Below are 21,128 nucleotides of genomic sequence, written 5' to 3'. Positions count from 1 at the left end.
ACCTCCCGTCAAGCCACCTCGGGGCATTGAGAGGTGTATCTCTGGTGGCGTGATTGTATGCTAGTGGTTTCAGTCAACGAGACTTCAACCCACGGAAAGAATCATTTTAAAACATCGCTAATTATCATATATTTAGAATATTTATATAAACCAACAGACACTGAACGAGGTGTAGCCTAAATGCAAACGTACCCCCCCAAAATAAACTATAAGACCAATAAACAATGAAACTAATAACTACAATATTATTATCGTTAAATAAATGTTGTTTACTACGGTAGTTTCCTGCTGAAGTTTCAATGCTGAATATTGAGAAGTAAATAGACGTTTGGGAGAGGAAGTACAATTTGCATCAAAGCCTGGGTCTTCATTCACATGCAGAGCACTAAAAGCCCTCTAGACTCTTTCCTAGCGCATTTTTTTAACTTTATTGCACTGTATCCTGCAGACGCCGCGTACCAAAATTCCCTCACTGTTTTTATTGCCAGTGATGCCAACCAATCACGGAGAAAGCCCGAGGTCACGTGTATATGTGGATGCGGGGGGGGGGGGGGGGTGTCCCGTTTGCTTGAACGGCGTTTCGGCGAGTTCATCTGGGACGCCAGTTAAAGTGCGAGCATCAGTACTACCGACGCTCCTTGGGGATGGTGGCTCTGCGCGTTTAAGCCAGTCTGCTCAGAAACACTACTTATAGTCTTTTAGGTTTATGATATTTCACGAAAAGCATTTTTGTTTGAATTTGTTAAACACGGGACGTTTAAATTGCCATATGAGGTTTGGAGAAAAGTGAGCCAGACTTGCTCATCATCAGAGGTGCGCCTTGGAAGTTCTTGGATTGTGGAGCAGCAAGAAGCGTCGGCGGGGCGCAGCGGGCGGGGGCAGACTGAGAGACACAGCGCTTTGCCTTCCAGGCTGCCCGGACGCGGATCTACGGGGACTTCTGCCGTGCTTTGGAAATTACACCCTGGGTATGCATCGTGAAAAAGCTGCACTTGGGCTCTGGACACTCGTCCTGCTTCTTAAGGTGAGTACCTTCTCTGGCATCTTGAGCCAGGCTGCACTAAATGTGGAAGCGATTTAGCTCCAGCACGATCTGCTCTGCCAAACAGCTGTAAAATTAACAGGGATATTAAAGGATTCTCCCTTTTAAATAAAGCGAAATACAACAAAGGTATGCCTATATACATGGCAGATATTTAACTGACTTATTTATTTACACAAACTTTTTAAATATACAGTTATGCTGTTTTACGAAGATACTTTTTCATGCTACATAGACATAAAACGAAGGGGATGACTTCTAATTTGTCATCGCCTGCCTAGTACATTTCGCATCCTCATTTCGTGAATTTTGCGTTTATGAAAGCAAACCGTGATACCTTCGGGATGCTGTGCTTTGGGTTCAGACAAGCAAGCTGGCATATAAATGAGCAAAAGGGAATGAAAAGCAAGCGTGGTGTGATCAAAGCGCACAGCCTGGCTCTGCGTGGACGGGTGGTGTGCGGGCCATTTGTGTAAGACCAAGCCGCGTATTTGCGCCAAAGCAGCTGTGTAAGCGTCGCACCTTCGCCTTTATGTCAACTTAAACGTCATCGCTTTTCTTTGTTGGCAATTTTTTCATACCAGAACTAATCGCTTATATAATATTAAGCGACAGTTGTTTAGGAGCTTATTTATCTAACTCGTGGATCCAGATGTTGAGCGAGCGCGAGTTGTCGTTTGCAGACTAGACAAGCTCGCGCCTTGTTACTCCTCTGCAAGTAAGTCCAAAATAAAATATATTCCCGACGTACGATCGGAACTCTCTCGGAAATGGGGAAATCCATGTGGCATGACATCACCAACATTTTATAACATAACGCAGAAATAATGCTGTTTTTATATGCCTTTTTCTCCTGTAATACCCACGACTTTCTAGCGCCCCCTACTGTGTGGCATTATTCCTGTTATCCCAGCTGTGATTGTTTGATGAGAGGCCATGCAGGCGTCCGGGGACCGGCGTTAGACAGACACCCTTCCTCACTGCGTTGGTGTGTGCTGCACAAACCCCTTCTTTTCCATCTCGTTCTGTTGCATTCCTATGTCATGGAATCGATTTGTAGAAACATCCCAGCTGGATGGTCTCATCCTCTGAACCCCTGAGGGTGTCAGCTGTCAGTCCCCCCCCCCCCCAAAACTGTGACCTAGGTGTCGCTGCCACTGTGGTGTGATCTTCTGGGGTCAGTGTCACTATCCTGAGCGGGTCCTCGCCTCCTGGGGCTAACACAATTTATGTGGGGGGGGGGGGGTCGGGTTAACTCCTCCTATGTCCCCCAGCCAGGTTAATGCATTCCAAGTGTGAACCGGATTGAAAGTGGCCAGCCCCACTGCCCCCCCACTCCACAGATTGATGTTTGCACATGCGCAGTGCATGCTGAGTGACTCTGACAGCCGTGAGTCCCCCCCCCCCCCCCCCCCTTTAAAAGTTGTGCTCTTTGGTGGTCCCTCACCAGGGAATCGGACTCAATTGCAGCTCTTTGACTAAGTGGAGTACAACTGCATTGGGGGGGGGGGGGGGGGGGATGAGGTCAGATAAGATCTGCTAAGTGTTTTGGAGTTCAGGAAGTAAATCCCCCCCCAGCCATGGTGACGAGAGCATAATGGTCAACATGTGCTCCCAGCTCGCACAGCACATCCTGTGGCCAGAGTGAGGTACAGGCGTGTCTTGATTGAGTAACAGCCTCCTGTCCCCTTAAAGGCCACCACAGCTGTCCTTGAATGACAGATCTAGCCTTCGGTGCTCGCTGTGGTTTATCTGGTCAGTAATTGCACTGGCGAACATCTGAGCCACCCCTCACCATCGGCCCAGATGAAGCTCCGAGTCACTGTCAGGGGGTGGGATCCGCAGTGCTCCACCATCCCGCACCCCGTCCTCTCTGCTTAATCGTGTCACTGTCAGGGGGTGGGATCCGCAGTGCTCCACCATCCCGCACCCCGTCCTCTCTGCTTAATTGTGTGATATATTTGAGCTTTGCAGGGCTGAGGAATAACGGAGAGCTCGAGTTTCACAGGCTGTGTAATTAATGTTTTTCGGGATGTTAGGACGCCAGGGCTCTCTCTGTATTACAGCTGTGCAGGGCTCAGCTCTAAACACGTTTTTTTAATCTTTGGATTACAGATTTTATGTCTGGTGCTCATTCCTGCATCTTAGGCCTGGCTGACCAATCGGCTTCATCTTGTTTTTTATGCTCATCATTTGAATTCATAGAGAAATGCAGCTAAGCATTCTCCTCCTACAACTAGATCTGCTATGGAACATGCTGAATATTTAAGCAAAGGCATAACAAACTGGTGACTGTGTTTAATATTATGGGAAATAGGCCTGCAGGGTTAAATATGGTCGACTGCTTCAGAAAACTGAGGAGACCTGTAACGTCTCTCAGCCCTTGCAGCTTCACCTCTGAATAAGAGATTAAAATGTGAATTCCTGTTGTCAGACACTTCAGATCTTAAATTTCCCCTTTAAGTTCTATTCCTAGATAATAACTTTGAATGTTTCTCTAGTGGAAGGTGAATAGAGACAAAGAGAAAATGCCCTCAGGATGGAGATGACTTCAGCTGAGGAACAGTCTGCGTGTTGTCTGCGGTGATGCGTTTCCTGTTTCTCCCCAGCGGCGTCTAATCACTGCGTGGGGCCACTCGGGGGAGATGGGGGTAATACCAGTGGAATTGCCTGGGTCTCAAAGCAAGAAGCTGGTTCATCTCCAACCCTGCGCTCTGTGATAAAGAACCAGCCAGTCAGACTCCCCATTGGGAAAAGCACCAGATATTTATATTAGGAGGTACAGAGTGTGCCAGCGGGTGACTGCCCTCCATCGTCCCCGGCTACCCGCTGGCCGTCCTGCCCAGGGAGGGCCAGGCGGGGCTGTCTCGGCCAGACGGACGCCGGAAAGCTTACGGAAAAAGTGAGCACCATCCTGTGACACGGGTGCCTGCCAGCCGGACCAGGGATCCCGAAAGTAATGCAGGGCAGGATGTCGGAGTGAAGTTAAAGCCCCGGTCCAGTGGTGGAATATCAAATCCACGCCTGTTTGAGGGACAGGAATGTCGATTTTGGGTCTTGAGGCAGGAACACCATGGATTTTGTGCACTAGGAACGAGGGCTGGCAGACTCACTTCACCTCGGTGACTGTGGTCACCTGACTTCTTTCTCCTCAGATAGGCTTTGGGATCAGTGCAGGTTCACTCAAGGGCCCAGTGGTGATATATTTATTCTGACAGATTTGAGATTTGAACCCACAACCTTCTGGACACAGGCACTGATCACGGGCCTTTTTGCTTCTATCAGCCCAGCCCCACTGGCATACAAGAACCAGACCGTACCCGAGCTGCACTGTGAAGAGTGACTAGTTACAGCACGGTTCCAGCTCGCTTCGGTTTTCCACTGCAGAAGGGTCAGCTTGGCTCAGTTGCCGGGTTTGGAGAGTGACAGTGATATATAACCGAAGAGACGCCTATTTATAATAACGAATAATATATACAATATGCCCTTTTCTCCTTCCAATAATCCATGCACAGAACACCGGTACCTGCATGCATTTTGACCAGTCAGCCAGCTAGCTTTTGACAGGTCCACGTCGGCACGGTTACGGCTTGCATATGGCTCGGTTCTTGGTGGCAGTGGAAAAGCACCATTTGGAGCAAATCATTATAAATAGATGCGTATTTAAAATGCCTCTCTGGGAAGACACACTTGGGGGGGGGCACTGACTTATGTAGATCTGCACACCTGCAGGGCAAGGAGGACTTCAAAGACCCCTCCCCCCTCCCGCCCAGGGAGAGCAACATGCTGGGCAGCTCCTGCTAGCTGACACCTCTGCCCCAGGCGGATCCCCCCCCCACGCAGTAGAGCTGTATGTCTGTGCTACAGCTGCATTCTGTCTGCTTAGCCTCCCCCCCCCACCCATACACACACACACACACACACAAAGGGTTCCATTCAGGCTGGTGGGGGGAGTGTCCCAGTGCTGGAGGGGGTTATTTCATTTCCATTCTTCAAAGAAACCCTGAGATCTTACTAATAAAAGCCATTTGTAAACACAGGCCACTCGGCCACACATTCCGGCTCTGACTGTAAAAATGCGACGGCCAGCATGCGCAGGCGGAGCAGCACGGAGCACTGGGAGCTTTATCGCCTGCTGTTGCGCAGTCACTGCCACATTTTTAGGTTAATAAAGTTAGTCTGTGATTTAAAGAGCCCCGGCTGTTATTTTGCAGTCCTTTCTGAAGCCATCCCCTTTACTTGGGCAGCTGTCAGTCTTGAGCACTCAGTTAACCAGGGAAACACAGCTGGTTTAATCTCATTATTTCAGTCTTGCTGCAAGTTCAGAAGAAAACTTGAGAAGTACACATAATTTAGTGTAACTGTGCTTAAGGATAGAAAATGGCATTTTAATGTAACTGAACGTTGATAATAGTAGATAATCATAATTCTATATGGGCTGAATTTTATATATACCAAGTGGAGAAACATGCAAACTCGGCACATACAGAGAGAAAGGACTGGAATTCGAACCCCCAACCCTGGGGGTGTGAATGAACAGGGCTATTGTCCTGGTCATTAGCAGGACTGAAAGCATAACCAAACCAAACTGGTTACCTCACCACCATCTGATTGGTCAAAATGCACAAATTGATTGTCACAGATGTTCTAGGGGAAACTGACACAGTAAAAAAGATAAATACTAATAAAAGCTGCAGACAGTAAATCATGATGTTCACCATATGAACAGTAAATAAGCGTCTCTTTCGTTTTACGTCACTGTTGCTCTAAACCTGGCAGCACTTTTACCGAGCCGACCCTCTGCAGTGGAAAACCGAAGCGAGCTGGAACCGCGCTGTAACTAGCATCTCTCTGCGGTGCGGCCCGGTTCCTGTATACCTGTGCAAACGTGCCATTATTTAACCTCTCCTAAAGTTACCCCATCAGTGCATTTTTTTTTTAACTGGACCACTACCCTTGCTAATCAATATTATTTTGAATTATTTAAATAATTAAGCTCATTCATTAACTGAGCTGGTTAGGAGAGGAGGAGAGAGGTCTGGGAACTGAAGCGGCATTCATCTAGCCATCCAACTAGATATCAGTAACTTTTTGGAGAGCAGAGAAAATTCTTGTTTATTTTTTTATTGTGTTGCTGTTGATTTGATTCAAGATTCAAGAGATTTATTTGTCACATACAATACAACATGCAGTGAAATATGCATATGTTGCAATGTCTTTCCTCAGGAAATATACACTAACTACCCAGACAAACAGCCAAAATCATTTTCTTTCACTGCCAAAGACATTTGCACAGTATCGTATGTGTAAAAGCTTAATGAGTGGTATGTATCATGATGGCCCCCCTGCGCCCGTGTTTGCGTGTCCCCGCAGGTGGCCCCCGCGGACGCCTGCCCCAGCAATCGCTTCACCCTCTCTGGGGAGTGCTGCAGGTTCTGCCCCGCGGGATTCGGCGTGGCAGCCCAATGCGGCAGGGAGAACACCAAGTGTGAACCGTGCCAGGATGGTGAGTGACCGGGGGGGGGGGGTCGACTGAGGATCAGAGAGATCACACCCCTAATGACCCGGTTGAAAAGACAACACCCCAAACAGAATGTTTTTGCCCCTCTTAGCACGGGGAAGCGGGACACTTGGGGCCGGCACCTTCTCGGAGGACAGCAGCCATGACCGGACATGCCAGCCTTGCTCCCAGTGTCAGGACAATGAGGTGGAGATCCGGGCCTGTCAGCCCAACTCCGACACGCTGTGCATGGGTGAGTAAGGGGGGGAGAAACAGCTCAAAGCACTAACTGGGTCCAGATTCCCAGACAGGGGTGGGGGGGGCTGACTAGCAGCTGGCTGGCCTCCAGAGGGGACCCCTGTTAATCTGCACATGCGGAGAACGGGACCTCTGACCCCCAACAGGGGTACAGGCAGCCTCCAGACCCCCTTTGATCCCGAAATAACCCAACAGTGGGAGGCAGCACATGGCGGGGTCCGTCCCCAAGCTGGGGGGTGGGTTCGTCACATTTGGCTAATGGCCGCCAAGCAGCGCTGGCCCGAGCCGCTGCTCGGCGAATCCGGCCCCCCAGACACAGGCGGGGGGTGCCTGTGCGTCCAGCTCCCTCGCCCTGGCTCGGGGGGGGGGATTTTGCCCACTTTTCAGGGACACTCAGCGGGGCAGCTGCTGCATACCTTCCAGTGCTCCGCCCAGTGCACCCCCCCCCCCCATGAGGTTCAATAGCAGGAGGCATAACCGTTTAGCTAAATCAGTAATTATAGCATCAGTGTGGAATGTTAATTTGTAAATGTACTGAGTGAAGGAGGAAGACGAAAGGGCCTCTCTCTCTTTCTTCCCTCCATCTTTTTCTCTTGTTCGCTCTCCTTGAGTCCCAAGCTTCATTCCATCATCCTTCTGTCACCCTGCTACAGAGAGGCACCTCCACATCTTGTCCAGACCCACTGAGTCGGATGGCCCCCGCAGGGAAGCCAGCCCAACCTCGGGGGAGCCCAGGTTCACCCCTCAGGATCAGGGCGGCAACAGCATCATCCCCGTCTACGTGTCCGTTTTAGCTGCCGTCGTGCTTGGGCTCCTGCTCTACGTCGCCTACAAGTGGTGAGTGCCTGGCACAGTGTTAGCTGACCGAAATATAGATATTCTTAACAGAAAAGATATCATCAGTGTAGCTAGACATTATAGAAGTTGTAAAAACAACAGAATGGCAATTTGGGAAAAATATAAATTCTGCAAAATAATCAATGCAGAAGAAAGCTTTTTTTGGTAGTTGTATGAATGCCTCCGTGCTCAGACTGCAGGATCATAACATGTCACACAGCCGTGTTTCAGGAATCTAAGTGTGAGGTTCCTCTAACCGTCGACGTGCCGTCCACAGCCGGACTTCCTGCAAGCAGAAGCAGGCCCTGGGAAAAGCTCGGAGCGGGGATCCCAGCAGCGCCCCCGAGGGAGAGAAGCTGCACAGCGATAGCGGCGTCTTCCTGGACTCCCACAGCCTGCAGGAGACCCAGCTCAGCAAAGGTGAGGAGGAGAGGATTGGAGAGTCTGCCGTTGTCAGGCGATTCCCGTGGCTTCTGATACAGGAAAGGGCGCTGAAATCGAACAGTGAGGCAGGAGAATATGAAAGCGTTTGAGAACGTAACATAGTGGCTCCCCTGTCAGGATGTATCTGAATCCACAATCACGACAGCCAGTCAGAAGGCCCGGTCCACAATCACGACAGCCAGTCAGAAGGCCCGGTCCACAATCACGACAGCCAGTCAGAAGGCCCGGTCCACAATCACGACAGCCAGTCAGAAGGCCCGGTCCACAATCACCACAGCCAGTCAGAAGGCCCGGTCCACAATCACCACAGCCAGTCAGAAGGCCCGGTCCACAATCACGACAGCCAGTCAGAAGGCCCGGTCCACAATCACCACAGCCAGTCAGAAGGCCCGGTCCACAATCACCACAGCCAGTCAGAAGGCCCGGTCCACAATCACGACAGCCAGTCAGAAGGCCCGGTCCACAATCACGACAGCCAGTCAGAAGGCCCGGTTACTTTGGACTGATCGAAATGACTAGGTGGAGGCTGACTGGTCAATTACATGTGAAACTCGATCAGTTTTTCAGACGTAATGCTTCGCCACCCTGAACCCGCATCACAAACCGCTGTCAATGACTCACTGCTTGGACACGCACACTGAGCCATATCTCTTACCCCCCCTGCAGGCAGTAAGCGGGACAGCAAGCTGGACACGCGGCTCTATCTGAACGTGGCCCCCCACAGGCAGGAGGAGGTGGAGCTCCTGCTGCAGGAGGGCGGCGACTGGAGCTGGAGGCAGCTGGCAGCCCAGTTAGGGTACGAGCTGCAGCAGACGGACATGTTCGGTCGTGGGGAGGACCCGGTGCACACGCTGCTGTCTGACTGGGCTGCGCAGGACGGCTCCACGCTGGGCGTGCTCTGCTCCGCCCTGACGAAGATCGACAGGGCCGACGTGGCCACGCTTCTCTGCTGCCCCACGCAGGGAAGCTCTGTGGTCTGAGTGCTGGACCAGCCCCCAGACTGACTGCCCCACCTCCAGGGGGAGTGTGTGAGCGCGTGTGTGCTGGGCGGAGGGGGGCGACTGACATCCAGAAATCAATCCGCAGTATAAATGGCGGCGCCCGTCAGCCCGATAGAGGGTGCCGGCTTTTCCACATGTGCCACCTCGTCATCTGCAAGCCACTGATGCAAGAAAATAATCCCGCTACACCTCACGGGCTCTGGGACTCGGGTCAGAGTGAGCTGGCAGAGTGCTTCTTGGGGTCCTGCCCACCCCAGGCTGAGGCTGCGTGCCTCGGTGCCTCAGAGCTGCCTCTTCCACCCCCACTGCTCATTTCCTGGGGTCCTGCCCACCCCAGGCTGAGGCTGCGTGCCCCGGTGCCTCAGAGCTGCCTCTTCCACCCCCACTGCTCATTTCCTGGGGTCCTGCCCACCCCAGGCTGAGGCTGCGTGCCCCGGTGCCTCAGAGCTGCCTCTTCCAACCCCACTGCTCATTTCCTGGGGTCCTGCCCACCCCAGGCTGAGGCTGCGTGCCCCGGTGCCTCAGAGCTGCCTCTTCCACCCCAACTGCTCATCCTCACCACACCCCAGAGTGAAACATTTAGTCCGAAACTAAGCTGGCTCTACTCTGCTTGATCCTTTCACTCTGCTTCTGTCCTCCTCATTGTCGCTGCTCTCAACTATTTCTGTGACCCTTTGCAGCCAGAAAAAGGTGGTCAGGATTTAAAAATTTGATCTCCAAGAGAAGCCACTTCTTTAAGCCGCCCAAATCTTGCCTGATGTGGTATTGGCTTCCCTTTGATCAATGTTATCTTATGTATCTTGTTATAAGCATCTCAGTATGTTAAGAGATCTTGTATAATATTCTAGCTTGTTAAATAAATACAGTTTGAAGTTTGCTGGCTTTTGATAAGTCACTTTGCAGTGACGGTGCCCAAGAATTGCATGTTCCTGCATGTTTACTGGGTCTATTGAGCAACAGAATTTGGGGGGGGACAGAGTTTTCACTGCAGAATATTAAGAAAAAGAAAATAAAAGCTATCACAGCAAGATCTGATATCTGCAGTTAGGGTTAAACTGACCCCGGAGTTTTGGAGGTTCTGCACCTCTGGGAACGCCACCCGCTCCGTTCTCGGACCAACCACTTCCTCCCGGTCCTGAAACCGAGGAAAGGTCAGAAAGTAGCAGTAAAGGCCTTTGCACACCAAGTCAAAATTTTTCATATGCATTTTTTTTTTTTAGATCTGTCATCACATAAAGATTGTTACACACAGTAAACTCGCACATTGAGTCTGATGTATTTTATTCTATTTAGTTGTGAAAATTCGCAGTATGAGAGAACAGAGTTAACAAGCAGAAGGTGATTTGTGGTCCTCACACTTCGGAGCTGGAAAAAGAGAGAAAATGCTGGATCCATCCAATCCTGAGAAACCGTCAAGAGTAAGGAGAATTTCAACTGCTGATATGGGAACTATCCTATTGTTTCAAGGTGTATTTCAGAATGTCAGTGGTCCGGACTGATACACTAACAATACTGTAACCACGTATTAAAATCAAAAACTACCAACTTCCACGATTCTGTTGGTCCTGAAGAATGGCTGGCATTTTGTCTAAGGTGGAGACACATGAGTTTAATAGGTTTAAACTAAGCCGCTGGAAAAGTGCTCTCTTAGTGATTGGGAGATATTCAGGACACAGTCTCAAAACGCTGCAATATACATACAAAATCACAGTCAATAGCTTTTAACAGGTGCAAAAAAACAAAGAAAATCAAAATGGTTCCGAAAACCAAAACAAAAGGGGACAGAGGGATAATTACCGATCAGCATAGGAGCCGACCTGTGGGACCACAAGCCGCCATTTAAAAACTAGATCTGCACTTCTGCAGTGGAGGTGACATCACTGGCCGGGGTTCATCCCGAGTGCCATCTGTCACACCATGCTGCCAGAGCCACCAAAACAAGGGGGCGAAATGCTCCCAGACTCTGTCATGCATTTTGCTTTTGAACAGAGCCCCCCCCGCCCCACCCGAGAATGATAATAGGACACAGGCAGGCCTCCGACCCCTGGGAAGCACCACATGCTGTCACGCACACCAGACGGGACTGCTTTACTGCGGGGGGGTTGGGTGGGGAGACAGCGGACTTAGGGCAGTGCTGCTAATAAATGAATCCCAGCACTTTGATTAATTTTACTGGGAGGAGATTTTCAGTATGACGAGCCACCAGCTGTGGCAACCAAATACGGTGCCAGAAAGTGACCAGGTCCAGCCCCTTCTGTATGATCCATTAGACGGCGTATCGCAGGTCGGAGAGTGACCAGGTCCGGCCCCTTCTGTATGATCCATTAGACGGCGTATCGCAGGTCGGAGAGTGACCAGGTCCGGCCCCTTCTTTATGATCCATTAGACGGCGTATCGCAGGTCGGAGAGTGACCAGGTCCGGCCCCTTCTTTATGATCCATTAGACGGCGTATCGCAGGTCGGAGAGTGACCAGGTCCGGCCCCTTCTGTATGATCCATTAGACGGCGTATCGCAGGTCGGAGAGTGACCAGGTCCGGCCCCTTCTTTATGATCCATTAGACGGCGTATCGCAGGTCGGAGAGTGACCAGGTCCGGCCCCTTCTGTATGATCCATTAGACGGCGTATCGCAGGTCGGAGAGTGACCAGGTCCGGCCCCTTCTTTATGATCCATTAGACGGCGTATCGCAGGTCGGAGAGTGACCAGGTCCGGCCCCTTCTGAATGATCCATTAGACGGCGTATCGCAGGTCGGAGAGTGACCAGGTCCGGCCCCTTCTGAATGATCCATTAGACGGCGTATCGCAGGTCGGAGAGTGACCAGGTCCGGCCCCTTCTGAATGATCCATTAGACGGCGTATCGCAGGTCGGAGAGTGACCAGGTCCGGCCCCTTCTGAATGATCCATTAGACGGCGTATCGCAGGTCGGAGAGTGACCAGGTCCGGCCCCTTCTTTATGATCCATTAGACGGCGTATCGCAGGTCGGAGAGTGACCAGGTCCGGCCCCTTCTTTATGATCCATTAGACGGCGTATCGCAGGTCGGAGAGTGACCAGGTCCGGCCCCTTCTTTATGATCCATTAGACGGCGTATCGCAGGTCGGAGAGTGACCAGGTCCGGCCCCTTCTTTGTGATCCATTAGACGGCGTATCGCAGGTCGGAGAGTGACCAGGTCCAGCCCCTTCTGAATGATCCATTAGACGCCGTATCGCAGGTCGGAGAGTGACCAGGTCCAGCCCCTTCTTTATGATCCATTAGAGACGGCGTATTATAGATCAGTGCTTTGAGGATACCCGTCATGTTTCAGAAACGGCCACCAGCTGATTCTTTTTTTGTTTTTTTGTTTTTTTAAAAAAAGTTTATTTGTCTTTAAAATGTTTTTACACTCAATATGACAATGTGCTTGCACAGTACTTACAGGGGAGTGGAGGCAAGACTCCGTTTGTACATAGAAAATCTCTGAAATCTCAAAAAAATAAAAACAAACATAAAACAAAAATGACATCACCCCCTGAAAACCAATCCAAACTGAAAATTAATAAAAAAGCTGTGATTATCGGTAGGATCTCAGGGGCCGGCTGACACGTGATGAACAGGGCGGTAAGAAAAGGCCACATGTGCCCCCCCCCCCCCGCACCCCTCCACAAAGCCATTTTCTGGTTTAATTACACATATTTACACTTTAAATCATGGACAAACCGTCCTTTTACAAAGTCTTCGCTTATTTAAACATTATCAAAAACACAAAGAAATGTCAAGGGGCAAAAACAAAAAAATCATTATATTCACATATAAAGCGATATAATACATGTGTTTGAGGGTGTTTAATGCAGTTCAAACAGGAGAGGAGTCTGAGGAACAGCCGAAGCTGTAGGACCAGTATGCAAACAAAGCTGAGACAGATGGTGCTGCAGAGGGCTGGTCTCCCTGCAAAAGGGCGGGAACAAGGTCAGGTAGGCGGGACTGCTTAAGGGTGGCCTACCTACAAAGGGGCTGGACAATGTCAGGTAGGCGGGACTGTAGAAGGGTGGCCTACCTACAAACGGGTGGGGACAAGGTGAGGTAGGCGGGACTGCAGAAGGCTGGCCTCCCGATAGAGGAGTGGGAGGAAAGGGTCAGGTAGGTGGGACTGTAGAGCCAGCTTCTCTACAAAAGGGTGGGGTGAAGGGACGGACTCCAGCTAGTGACAGACTTAACGACAAATGCTACAAGAGCATCCTGTGGGGTGGAGACAGGAGTGGCTCAGGGACTCAAGGTGAAGTACCAATCAGGAACATCAGCAATGTCCTCTTTACGTGATTGGATTTTATTTTAAAATAATAATGAGAAACAAAGAAAGGACACTGAATGCGTGTATTATGGAGCCGTGATCAAATCTACTGTGTGGATAACACAGTGATGCAGACGTTGATACAATTCTTCAACCTGGAGTCGCCAATGATGGGGAGGGAACTAAAAGCATGTGGACCAACCAGGAAACACCACCGCTGCCTCTGGCTCAAACTGGCATTCACTCCACACGAGAAACTGTGCGTGCGGACGGCAGGCGTGAGCACTTATGACGTGGCTTCACAGACCATGTGGCTGAATTCTTTCTTTCTACAGTTTCCTCTTGAAGGCAGCGGCCATCACAAGCAGTCTTTGAAACAGGTAAACCACCATTGACCAACCTCGCATGTCTTTTGAGAAGATCCAAGACAGCGTGGCCAAGCCCGTGTTCCTGAGGTCCTGCTTGGGATGTCTCCACACAACATACAGGATGGAGAAGCATGTATACATGGATTGAGAGGAGCGGTGTCTTCAGAAGGGCCTGCCTATCCTCCCTCAGACCATCACCATGACAACCTGTCTCTACAAAACCTCCACAGAGCTTAAAAAGCAGCAGTTAGGACATGGTTACCGTCAAGTAAAAATGACTAGAATGTGCACAGAACAGTCTTTACTCCTCAAAGTCACACCGCAGGCTGCTCAAGGTGGCCACAGCCCGCCCTTGGCAGATGTGGGACTGGCATGTCCATGGTTAAAGGCCAGGCTGCATTTCGGTTTGGGCACCATGCAGCAGGGGGCGCTCTGCAGCCACCCTGGCAGCTAGTCCACCTCTGTGTCCTCCTTGGGTTTGTAGAGCGGCCCAAACTTCTGCATGTATTTCTTAATGTACTCCTTGGTCTTGTGCTTGACGTTCTCGTTGCACTCCAAGTCCTCGGGGTTCTTGCAGGACTTCAGCTCCTTGTTCATCACACCGTGAGTCAGCTGCGAGGACACATACCAGGGAGGGGGTGTTAGTTAGTGGGGGCGTGTCCCTGCTAAGTCTCTGCTGGTCTGACCCCATATTACTCCAATGAGGTGCTTTTATTTAAGCTTCTGCTGTGAAAAGATGGCGTCCAGCCCCCGCCTGCTCACTGGGCGGGCCCAAAAAAAGCCACACACAAGCACAAGCTTAATGAAGAAGTGCTTGTTGTCCCCAACCTGGAGGTGGTGCAATGACCCCCCGCCTCACCTTTCTGGCCAAGTGTTTAAAGTCGTCTGTGTTACTGATGCGGCCCAGCTTGCAGTCCGGCTTCCGGTACGGGTTTAGGCACTGCACGATAAACTGAGACATCTGTGGGTAGATAAATGGAGAGCCACGGTGAGGAGACGCATGTAAACACAGGAAGAAAAGTGCATCTGGGTACCCGGGAAACAGATGTATCTGTGGCAGTACTGAAGGACCCGATTTTGGATTCAGAGTGCTAAGAGGGTTACCCTTTGATGTGTTTAAATGGAAAGGGATAATCACGTATGGACTGACAGCGTGAAGAGATGACCCCAGAATAGTGGAGTGTAAAGAAGCAAGCCCATGAGCAATGTGATTCAGCTGACACACATGGTCCTGCTGATGCAGATCAGACAGAGTTCCTTTAAGGTGTCTATACCTATCCAGTTACTAATATAAGCAACGGAAAGCTTCACTAAGACACAGACAAGCAGACAGAGATGGGGGCACACACATCAGGAGGATAATTCTGACCCATTCCCTGTCAAAATCGAACCTCCCGACCTCCAGCCGGGCCGGACCGGGAAGCCCTGGTCAGCGCGACACTCGCCTCTTTGCGGAAAACCTCCTTGCTCTTCTTTGCCAGCTCGCTGGAGGTATCAGCCTCTGCGGTCTTGGTGGAGAACTGCAGGAGAGGGGGGACAGCAGTGCTTAGTGTCTGCAAGAACCATCCAGCATGTAATCAGTGAGTGACACAGGCTGTACAAGAGCATTCTTCAGTCAGTACTGTAAAGAAAAAGAAAAAAGAAAAAAACAGCAAAGAATATCGACATGACTGTATTTAGGAGGGCCTCTCCTTTGCCTGTAATAGAACCTGGTGGTTCATTACTAGGTACTTCTATTTCTAATGCCGCAGAGTTTGTCGGGTTTTCACTAGGCTTGTGAGAGCTTGTCACTGTTAGTCACTCTGATTCACAGAGATGCAACAATACATCATACCAAGGCGGGAATTAAGAAGAAGAAATGCAAGTTAATCCTTTATAAGCCGCCAGGGACAGCATTCAGCATGGAGACCTTCAGGGTCCTCGCAGGGAGAACGTACTGAGGAGAGGGACAGGAACAGGGAAATGCAGCCTTTGAATAAACGGCTTCATTTCAGCGAGGGAAGCGGACGGCGAGGGAATGGGCCGCTATCGTCACATGTGCTCAGCGTCAGGGGGTGGGGGGGGGGGGGTAGCACGGAGATGAGAGCACCACAAAGACACGTTTGATGGACCACATTGTTCCGACCGGGAATAACAAGAACAGCGACTCAAGGGCGTTTAGAGTGGGGAGAGTCTGAGCAGTCCAATCTGCAAATGCAAACACATTAAGCTGTCTCGGATTATCATCAAAGGAAGGGGGGGGGGCCCATGATCACGCCAAAAATGCAGACGAGAGCACGGTACCCCACCCCTCGGGGGCCCAGGGGCTAGGCAGCTGTCTGAGGATAGAGATGGCAGCCACAGCAGCGGGCAGGGCTGCTATTCCACAGTCTTTCTGATCCAAGAACCACTTCATTTTAAATCCTGAAACAACAATTAGCCTCCACGTGCCTTTGTGACCACGTCACGACTGAAGGGGCGGGGCGGGGACTCTGCGACTCTACAGTGTCTTGGGGGTATTTAATTTGATTAAAAAGGGCATTTGCACAGCGTCTTGTACTGGGGGAAGCATATAAGGAACAATACTTAATTTACTGAAACAACTAATAAATATAAATATAAAAGTTTTCATGCTAACGGCATCCCGACCGACAAACCAGTCAGAGCAAACGAGCCAGCTGCTTGTGTCTCTCATCTCCTGGCCTCGTTTAACTTTCCTTATGCTACATGAGATGGGTTAGTTACCTGCCCTGCACGCACGCGCCCCTGCACACAGGCTCAGCACACGCACGCGCCCCTGCACACAGGCTCAGCACACGCACGCGCCCCTGCACACAGGCTCAGCACACGCACGCGCCCCTGCACACAGGCTCAGCACACGCACGCGCCCCTGCACACAGGCTCATCACACGCACGCATGCATGCACACAGGCTCATCACACGAACACGCATGCATGCACACCGGCTCATCACACGAACACGCATGCATGCACACCGGCTCATCACACGCATGCAGACATGCACACAGGCTCATCACACGCAAGCAGCCATGCACACAGGCTCATCACACGCAAGCAGCCATGCACACAGGCTCATCACACGCACGCGCCCATGCACACAGGCTCATCACACGCACGCGCCCATGCACACAGGCTCATCACACGCATGCAGACATGCACACAGGCTCATCACACGCAAGCAGCCAAGCACACGCTCATAATACGAACACGCATGCGTGTGGCACCAGTTGAGCTACATGTATATTTGTGTCACACAGATAACATGGTAACCAGGGGATGGCCCCAAAGCCCACAGCATGGGTAAAAATATTGACGACTATAACAGGAAGCTGACTGTCCCTTCTCCTAATTTGGGTCCTACTGTCGTACCAGACACAACCCACAGTCAGTGTTTCTGCTGGTAACATTTCTCCGCGACACTCCACCATGCCAAAATCTTTGCCCTCACGCCAAACCTCTTGATCCACAAGAAACACGGATATTTATGCAAGCAATGTGAATTTAGATAGGATGTAACTTAAAATTGAGTAGTTTACCAACCCAAGAATGTGCATACCACCTTAAACATGACTGTCATGAAAGACACACGCTATAACTTTTGTAGCACGTAGAGGAATCACCACCAGCGACCACAGCCGGACTGACGGTGCAAGGGTACCTTGGAGGGGTTTTCGTCATATGTCGGAGTCCCCAGGTCCATCTCGGCCTCGTGCCCCACACTGGTGTCCTCGCTGCCCGCTTCCCAACAAGGAGGGTCCCACTGTGTCTGCCTGCAGAAGAAAGAGGGCACACAGTCAGAGCAGGAAATGCGAAGAAGCGGAAATGGTTTTAAAATGGCAGACGAAGCAACGTTAGGATGAGATGTGTAGCTAAAGAAATCAAATCGCACTTAAAACAACTTGCTTTCTGGAACACTTTCTACTGGACATTAACTTCTACAGACAGACTCAGTATTTAAAGGAATATTCAAACCATCTCTGGGGGCAGTTTTAAAACGGTGGGCTGACACCTACCTCGTGATGACATGGTAGTAGTAAATCTTGCCCTCAGAGTCTCTCGCCACCTTCCAGCTCGGAGGAAGCACAATTGTTTTGGGTTTGGGTGGCGAAGGTGGGGGCAGGTCCATCAGGCTGTTGGGGGCCATGAGCTCCTATGGAAAGAGGCAGGGGGGAGTCAGGAGGGGTGTGGCTCATAAGGGAATGATGGAGCAGGATGATGGGCAGGATGAAGCCCAGCCTGAACCCCAACAGCAACGGCAACACTATCAAATACATGCAAAAAGAGCTCATCCGGAATAATACAACACTTAAGATTAAAGTGGAGGAACAAACGAGCATGGAGATTCCACTGTAAGAAAGGAAGGCCAATCAGAAAATGAGCTGAGAAAAGAGGGAGTGAGAACACTGTGAAAGGGGGGGCCGCCCTGGGGGCCATAGAATCGGGTAGAAAATTTAAAAAGAAACAAAAACAGCCTAAAGACACTGATAGGGAAACACTCAACATCTCGATAACCGAACCGCTGCTACAGGTGTCACACCTCAATATGACAGCAATACAACAATCACTGTGAGGACTGTATGTATGTATGCATGCGTGTATGCATGCGTGTATGCATGCGTGTATGCATCAGAGTGTTTCCTTCTTGTCACTGTGCAGTACAATAACATTTAGTTCTGTGGCCCAGTAATTGGGTGCCATCAGAAGGCTTTCTTGGACTAAAACGTTTTGAACTGGGACAACAGGCTGTCGAGCTGCGTCTTTAACATGCCAAGACTTCACCTGTGCCTATTGTGCACGACAACAAAAAACAAGGCACTCTGGCGCCACCCAGTGTCTGAACAAGCACTTTACCTGCTGAACAGCCGGCGCGGTGACGATGGTGGTGACGGTGCCGGCCTGCTGCAGCACCACTCCCTGCTGATGGCTGCTGTAGACTGGCTGGCCCTGAAGGTAGCCTGTGGCAGGCTCAGCATAGGCCTGCTGAAGGGAGACGTGGGAAAACACGAACGCCGATTAACTGGAGAAACAAACCTACAATGACGCAGCGTGGAACAATGGTGGGAGAATACCAAGAGAGACAACCAGTGACAAGCAAACTGCTTTCCCATCATGCTTTGTAAGCCATCTGATGACATTCTTGGTTAGGTATATTCACACTGGGGCCACAAGGGGGCAGTGGTGCTCACCTGGATAACTGGCGTGCCAGCCTGGGGGTAGGCCGTGGGGATACTGTACACAGCCTGGCCCTGGTAGTAGACGGCAGTCTGCGGCTGCGCACTGGCTGGGTACTGCTGGGGCGGCTGCGCCTGCACGGGGAGCGGCTGCGGCACGCTGGCCGTGTTCCACAGGGGGGTGTAACCCTGCTGGCTCTGCACCTGCGCTCCAGCTGCGGCCGACGGCGCCGCCACGGGCAGGACAGCGACCGCCGCAGGGTCCTGGCCGGCTGGCCGGGGTTGTACGTACTGTGGCCCCCCGGGGGGGAGCTCCAGCGTCGGAGGTGCCGCCACGTGCTGGACGCCGGCCACGGCCGGGGCCTGGGGGGCCTGTGGGGGGGCCGGCGAAGTCAGAGCCAGCTCGGAGATCAGCGGCTGGGGGGGTGTCTGCTCATATGGCACAGTGCCAGCACTGGCACACAGAGGCTCCACTGCGGGGGTGGGCAGGAGCACCTTGCCCGCGTTGGGATTGGTGGGATCCACGTAGGTCTGCATGGGGTAGCCCGGAGGGTAGCCCATGTAGCCGTGCGGGCTGGGGGAATAGCCCAGGGTCTCGTAGGCCATGGTCTGCAGCAGCTGCTGCTTCTGGGCCTCCTTCTGAGCCACCTCCTGCTCAAAGAGCTTCCTCCGCTCCTCCGTGGAAAGCTTGTTGCGCTCCTTGGTCCTCCCCTTCTTGCTGCCGTTGAGATTGCTGTACCTTCGAGAGAACGGCAGTTATTAGAGTATCGCCGCACGCAACTCCCACGGGGACAGCAGCAGAGGCTTGTGGGAAGGGCGATGACAGTAGAATTAGGCCTGCACGTGTGAACAGAGGCCTGCAAACCCACTATGGGTGGGATCGGAAAGCATCCAATCATGACCTGATTCATGACTATGAATGCAAAAAGCAGCCAATGGGAAGAGACCCCCATTCAAAGTCAAGGCACTGTACTCATGCCCACAGCACTGCCGTCACACATGCTAAAGCAGCTAAGGCGATAAGAGGTTTGATGGGCGCCCACCCGTCCCTCCCTCACCGGTCATCGCCAGCGCGCCGGCTGCTCCTCTCGTAAGCGGACGGGGGCGGCGACAGGGAGGGTCGGCGGCGACGGCGCTCGGTGCTGCGTGGCGTCCTCTCCAGGTCGCGCTCCCTGTCGCGGTCACGGCTACCGGACGAGGTGCGGGTCGCCTGAGGGCCGTCTCGCTCCCAACTGCGCTCTGCTCAGAGGGGCGGTGGCCAGATGAGCAGACAATCAGCGGGGCTCAGTGTTTGACACGAGCCGCTGCCCCTCCCCCCGGTGTCCCGAATGCATTATACAAATGAGGAAGCGTTTAATTCAGCGAAACCTCGTTAATGACCCAAAATGGCAACGGCTCAGCAGAGCAGCAACATCTGAGCAGGAAAAAAGCAAGACGTCCCTACTTAGCGCTATTCTAAGACACCTGTTAAAACAATCCAAGTGAATATTAACACACTATATGGCTGTCTGCAGCCATATCAGGCAAACAGATTTTGGCCAGCATTAATGAAGAGCCGTGTTAAACTCGGCTGTACTGCAGCCACTGTGGGCAGTAGTGGCTTAATGGTTAGGGAAGCGCACTTGTAATTGAAAGGTTGCAGGTTCGAATCCCCGACCAGCAAGGTACCGCCCCCAAGCACTGCTCCCCGGGTCCTGAATCAGCTGCCCCCTGCTATGTCACGATGTCACATATGTGTTAAATGCAGAGGACACATTTCACTGCTGTGTGCTGTGTAGTGTCAACAATGACAATTAACTCTTAAATTCTAATTTTTAACACCTTAGCTTCATAAAGAATTCTATTCACCTGCAGTGAGGTATTTTTAAAACGCCCTCTTGTCCTGACACACTGCTTCTGAATTTCTAAACTTCAGACAGACTTGGACATCGGTTCATCCGTCTTGCACATCCTTTATGATGTTAATCAACAGGCTGGTCCTCCAGGACCCAACACCTCAAAATTCACTTATTTTGTTTCTGTGGCAAAAATTAGCATTAGCCTATGCGTCAGGACAACACCTTGGCTCTGCTGATATATTCATAAACTCTGGACATTTCATCATAACACCTGTTACAGCAATGAGGAAAGACAACAGCATGTAATGGCACAAATGGTCCTACCCTTGGGCTCCTTTTCCACCTGGCTCTTCTTGGGAATTCGGTATACCTCCTGTAAGGAGACACGGGGTCAGCGTCTCC

At 51.3% G+C, this 21,128-nt stretch overlaps 2 protein-coding genes across 7 annotated transcripts in view; one reads left to right on the top strand and one right to left on the bottom strand.

The window, feature by feature from the left end:
- Window positions 1-583: 583 nt before the first annotated feature.
- nradd (neurotrophin receptor associated death domain) lies at window positions 584-9,958 on the top strand. The gene is made up of 6 exons (XM_023824300.2): window positions 584-1,024; window positions 6,416-6,548; window positions 6,655-6,795; window positions 7,454-7,637; window positions 7,915-8,057; window positions 8,748-9,958. Exons 1-6 carry the CDS (start codon window positions 971-973, stop codon window positions 9,059-9,061), a joined length of 969 nt encoding a protein of 322 aa, XP_023680068.1. The 5' UTR covers window positions 584-970; the 3' UTR covers window positions 9,062-9,958.
- Window positions 9,959-13,365: 3,407 nt separating this feature from the next.
- setd2 (SET domain containing 2, histone lysine methyltransferase) overlaps window positions 13,366-21,128 on the bottom strand; it is a 29,904-nt gene continuing 22,141 nt past the window's right edge. For 3 of the 6 annotated variants that reach the window (XM_023824295.2, XM_023824294.2, XM_023824292.2), the window contains 9 exons: window positions 21,051-21,099; window positions 19,947-20,127; window positions 18,904-19,627; window positions 18,569-18,697; window positions 17,731-17,867; window positions 17,376-17,487; window positions 15,164-15,238; window positions 14,578-14,679; window positions 13,366-14,330 (listed from right to left, as the gene is read on the bottom strand). In XM_023824295.2, the coding sequence (XP_023680063.1) occupies window positions 14,169-14,330; window positions 14,578-14,679; window positions 15,164-15,238; window positions 17,376-17,487; window positions 17,731-17,867; window positions 18,569-18,697; window positions 18,904-19,627; window positions 19,947-20,127; window positions 21,051-21,099 (1,671 nt within the window). In that variant the 3' untranslated portion in view covers window positions 13,366-14,168. The remainder of the gene's footprint in view (window positions 14,331-14,577; window positions 14,680-15,163; window positions 15,239-17,375; window positions 17,488-17,730; window positions 17,868-18,568; window positions 18,698-18,903; window positions 19,628-19,946; window positions 20,128-21,050; window positions 21,100-21,128) is intronic. The other 3 variants (XM_023824293.2, XM_023824296.2, XM_023824297.2) reach the window with 3 other exon arrangements.

The sequence above is a fragment of the Paramormyrops kingsleyae genome, chromosome 9 (assembly GCF_048594095.1).
Source record: "Paramormyrops kingsleyae isolate MSU_618 chromosome 9, PKINGS_0.4, whole genome shotgun sequence".
In the NCBI taxonomy this organism is placed as follows: domain Eukaryota; kingdom Metazoa; phylum Chordata; class Actinopteri; order Osteoglossiformes; family Mormyridae; genus Paramormyrops; species Paramormyrops kingsleyae.
This window is presented reverse-complemented; position numbering and strand designations above follow the sequence as displayed.

Coding starts and splice junctions, on each gene's coding strand:
- nradd (XM_023824300.2), top strand. CDS start 971: ATGCATCGTGAAAAAGCTGCACTTGGGCTCTGGACACTCGTCCTGCTT. Junction 6,549..6,654: donor GTGTGAACCGTGCCAGGATG/GTGAGTGACCGG, acceptor TGCCCCTCTTAG/CACGGGGAAGCGGGACACTT. Junction 7,638..7,914: donor CTCTACGTCGCCTACAAGTG/GTGAGTGCCTGG, acceptor TGCCGTCCACAG/CCGGACTTCCTGCAAGCAGA.